Source organism: Phaeoacremonium minimum (genome assembly GCF_000392275.1).
Source record: "Phaeoacremonium minimum UCRPA7 unplaced genomic scaffold PA7_03_scaffold_566, whole genome shotgun sequence".
Classification (NCBI taxonomy): domain Eukaryota; kingdom Fungi; phylum Ascomycota; class Sordariomycetes; order Togniniales; family Togniniaceae; genus Phaeoacremonium; species Phaeoacremonium minimum.
In genome coordinates this window covers 57,914-62,478 of record NW_006921468.1, presented here as the reverse complement: position 1 = coordinate 62,478, position 4,565 = coordinate 57,914, and the positions used below count along the sequence as shown (strand labels likewise).

At 47.5% G+C, this 4,565-nt stretch overlaps 2 protein-coding genes across 2 annotated transcripts; both read right to left on the bottom strand.

Moving 5' to 3' along the window:
* Positions 1-775: 775 nt before the first annotated feature.
* On the bottom strand, positions 776-1,462 carry UCRPA7_8023 (hypothetical protein; the record flags this gene model as incomplete). The annotated part of the gene is made up of 1 exon (XM_007920533.1): positions 776-1,462. One exon carries the CDS (start codon positions 1,460-1,462, stop codon positions 776-778), a length of 687 nt encoding a protein of 228 aa, XP_007918724.1.
* Positions 1,463-2,964: 1,502 nt separating this feature from the next.
* Positions 2,965-4,287, bottom strand: UCRPA7_8022 (putative acyl- dehydrogenase protein; the record flags this gene model as incomplete). The annotated part of the gene is made up of 1 exon (XM_007920537.1): positions 2,965-4,287. One exon carries the CDS (start codon positions 4,285-4,287, stop codon positions 2,965-2,967), a length of 1,323 nt encoding a protein of 440 aa, XP_007918728.1.
* Positions 4,288-4,565: the final 278 nt, after the last annotated feature.

The window sequence follows — 4,565 nt, the reverse complement described above, 5'->3', positions numbered from 1 at the left end:
CCTCCGGCTTATATATTTCAGTCGGGAATTGCGGGGGACTTCTGTCAAGTAACATCTATTTCAATTGGGAGGCGCCCAGGTATATAACCAGTCTCAGGGTCAACATCGCAATGTGCGCGCTGATGATCTCACTCAATGTTGCTTACTCGATGTGGATGAGATGGGAGAACCGCCGCAGAGACAAGCTGCTTGATACCCAAGAAGGTAGTGTCTACGTGACTGAGGGAGTTCAGAGCACCCGCAATCCACGCTTCAGATTCCAGGTCTAGCTGACAGGGCTGTTGCTTATGTTGCTCAATGACTCAGCATTCTGTGAGCTCAATTGATTTGGCCATCTTTCTCTTTCCAATCATGCTCAACGAATTTCGTCCATTCGTTATAATATCAGCTACCATGTAGGTGTTTCCATGGTGTTAAAGCCCGTGGATGACAGGCTGCAGAGAAATGACTGATATTGATTTGCAAGTTAGTCAGTCTTCATCCCGCAACAACTTTTGAAGCATGTTACACATCTTATTATCACGATTATAGTAATACAAGTTCTCGAAGCGAAAACTTTCAGAATCGCCAGGGCGACTTCAACAAGTGAATGTAAAACCATAAACTATCATTTTGATTCGAAGCTATTTTCTTTCACGTAAGCTAGAAGTCCTATTCATCTATCACCCCGCATGTCAAACGTAAACAAGCCAGACTTTTCATGAGAAGCAATTTTGGGAAGTCATACCCATCCACGATCAGTCACTCGGCGAGAATTTCACGCCACTGCCCGAAATCAGGCGTTCCCACAGTCCCGAACCACGACAATGGCGGGGTATGCAAAGTCTCTGTCTATATCAGGATAGCCCTCTTCATGCCACTTGTCCAGCCAAATGTTGTACGGCTGGGTGTCTCGAACAGAGTCTGAGGCACGATCATCTTCATGCAAAGACGTCAGGCTCAACTTCTTAGCAATTGGCAAACCGTTTGAATCATAGTCTGTCTTTCCCTTTTGTTGCCAGTATACACCGGCCCAGAGGGGAACCTGCTCATCCTTCGAGTATTCGAAAAGAGTGTCGAAGAAAACCCGCTTCTTATCAACCTCGATTAATTCCCCATAAAATAGAGTATTGAGAACGAGGTCGGCCTCGTCTGGAGGAATCAAGCGGACTTTGAATTTCGTAATAAATTCTCTGAGTTCTCGGGGAAACACTGGAGGTTGTGTGTGTTCTTCGGCACATTCCTCAAAGACGTCTCCTATGCCTCTGCAAATGATGATATCGTTATCAAAGTCAATCGGGGCATCTCCAAAACCTGCTCGCTGCGTGACACCACCAGTGCCCTCCTCCTGGGTCTGAAACTGGGGACCTTTGTTCTTCCACTTAAGGTCCCATTCTTCGTTTTCAGACCCAGTTTCTTGCAGAGTGAACTGGATGTCAAACACTCGTCCACATACGGACTGCGGAACTCCATGGAGCGGCATGTTCAGTTAGACTGTTGAGTGCCTTCCTACTTCCGGGGAGTCTCACTCAAATGTGACACTTGTCTCTTGACTGGTAATATGTGAAGCTCGAGAGATTATGCAAGTGTCATGTTAGACAACCAAGAGTTCGACGGATTGTGTTGATTATTTATACTTGCAAGATAAATAATCTTCCTCGAGTAATCGTTATAGATGCTTTTGACTGCCCGCTTTAGATAAGTCCACGTCGGCAATCATAATTTTCATGTGTTTTCATTTCACCCAAGGAGCGGATGTTACTGTGAAAATATGTAGAACACATCATATTCGTCATGTTGGCATGTCTTATCTGATGAAGTCAAACTGAGTAATGTGATCCTGTGATCCTTCCCCGCGCGAGTAAAGTCAGACACTCGTTCTCCGAGAGCGCTATACGCTCACTTGTGTCACCGCTGTTCGAGACATCAAGTGTGCCACGTAGGCAACCAGAGGTGAATCATGATATCGAGATACACAATGGTAGTCACTAAATAAATTCCGTCATGCTCGTCATTAAAGGGACAGATAACGTAACATTCGTCACTAGCAAGACAAATTCCACGCGGGTTTACTCCCTAGCATTGTTATTTCAATAGAGGATTATGTATGCCTTTCTCGATGGGATACGGAGGTCTCGCTTCTCCGCCATAGTGGAATACATTCAATGCACAGAATCTGGATAGAAAGGGATTCTCTTCGGTATCTGACTTGCTTGCCATTCCCGGACTCAAAACAACTAAGCCCAAAAGGTTCATCGATTATGTTGTGATACCGAACTCAAAATGCCATCAAAAATGCCACATCGCAGCTCTTGCTTTTTAATAGTCTCAATTCTTCACATTTCTCTCCTTCCGAAATTTTCACCCTTATCCAAATTCCACCTTGCGTATTACGAAGGGAAACCAAGGGGAATTTGGGCGCCATGGAAATAGATTTCACAATCCTGTAAGTCCTAAGACAATATCGGCATTATCATTGCTTGATAGGACCACAGATAGCGCAATGACCGTATTTCCAGAGCGAGGAATATCTAAATCTACTTTGGACACCATTCCCAAAGTCTTGAGCTTTTGATTACTTTGGTTCTATAATTCAAGGTCTTTATTCTCATCTTGACAAATGCCCCTTCTCTGAAAAAGCATCTTCTAACAGTTGTTTTCCTTGTCTCACCGAGCAACCGGGGCTGAATTCCGCTTTCGGCTTATAATTCCGAGAAAATTCTGCCTCCGTGTCTTACAGGAAGGGCCACGGATGTAGACGACTCATCAGCGATATTGCAAAAGAAATAGTTGCTAGTTGAGTAAATCGGCTAGGCGCCTTCAAAGTCAATAATCTCGCACATGTATTGATCATACTCTTCTCTGCAAAGTTCAAATCTAAGGTGTTATGCAGACTGAACACAGTTCTGGTATTTGGTTCAGCTAATTGAATGGTACTATCAAGTACAACCGTAAAATATACAGATTCTATCTTCGTTGATCTGTTCAGTAGCTGCGCGGGAGCTCCAACACCCTTTCGCTGATATAGTTGAGGATCATCTCTCTGCTGACGGGTGCTATCCTGGGAACCAAGCACTCTCTAAACCATCGCTCAACATCGTACTCCATGGCGTATCCCATACCACCATGTGTCAGCACTGCCCTCTCGCAGGCGGTAAAGGCGGCTTCAGCTGCCAAATACTTCGCGCTATTGCATGCAATGCCCACTGCACTTTGAGTAATGGACTTGTCGGCAGATCGAGTGTTGACATCGTATAGACGAGCAGCATGATAAGTTGCCAACTTCGCCGCTTCTAATCGCATATATGCATCAGCCAGTGGGTGAGCAACTCCTTGATTCATACCAATAGGCCGCTTGAATACTACACGATCTCGAGCGTAGTTGCTTGCCTTAGCTAGCGCAGCGTACCCAAGGCCGAGGGCTTCTCCTGCTAGTAGACACCTCTCGGCGTTCATGCCGTGAAGCACAATCTTGAAACCTTGGCCCTGCTCTCCAATGAGTGAGTCGGCTGGGATATGATATTTGTCGAAAAAGACTTCGTTTGCGTCTACCGCGCGTCCTCCCATTTTCTTAATCTTTCGCATATCCAGCCCAGACTGATTGCGATCTAAGTCGATGTAAAACAAGGACAACCCCTCAGTAGGCTTCTTCACTTGGTCGAGCGGTGTTGTGCGGGCTAGCAAGATCATCTTCGATGCAACCTGTGCACACGTAATCCAAATCTTCTGTCCTGTAATGTTGTATGAACCATCGTCGAGTTTCTCGGCAGAAGTAGACAGGCGTAACGTATCAAGCCCAGCATTTGGCTCCGTGATGCCAAAGCAGACGCGCCACTGGCCTGTCACGATCTTCGGGATCGTCTTGAGCTGTTCTTCCGAGCCGAATCGTGCGAGGGGCTGCGTTGCATACACGTTTGCGTGGATAGCCTGGGCGCCAGCCATGCCGGCGCCTGACTCTGTGATGGTCTGCATCATCATTGTCGCCTCCGATATCCCCAACCCTGAGCCCCCGAACACCTCGGGAAGTGCAATGCCCAGCCAGCCATCTTGTGCAAGCGCCGTGTGGAATTCTTTTGGGTCCGTTTCCGCTTGGTCGTGCTCCTGCCAGTATGTGTTTGGGAACTGCAAGCAGAGCGCATTGATTGCTTCTCGAACTGTGAGCTGATTCTCGGTGAAGCCTGTTTTCTCCATGATCCTTCTACAGCTTGTTGTCGAGAAGGCATTTCTTGGAGCCACGGGGCCGCTGGCGGCACCGAAGACGAGTGGGCGGCATAGTCGAACAAGTCGTGATGCCGAAGGCCGGAACATGGTTGGCAACTGGGGTTGATTTGCCAAACTTGAGATATCAAGACGCCTTGTCCCCAGCATGTGATTATTGCCGGCGAATCTCTTTTACACTGACGTAGGTTCAGCGCCAAACCCAGGTCTAGGAGTCTCGTTCGCCCCGCTGCACTGCGGGGCGAGGGGCTCGGAGCTTGCAGCCGAAGAAGCTGGGAACCCGGTAGGCCTAACTTGGGTGCACGGATGACGGCGCCCGTTCTACGTTGTGAACACAAAATACGTCGATCCTCGAAAAAGTCTAAATG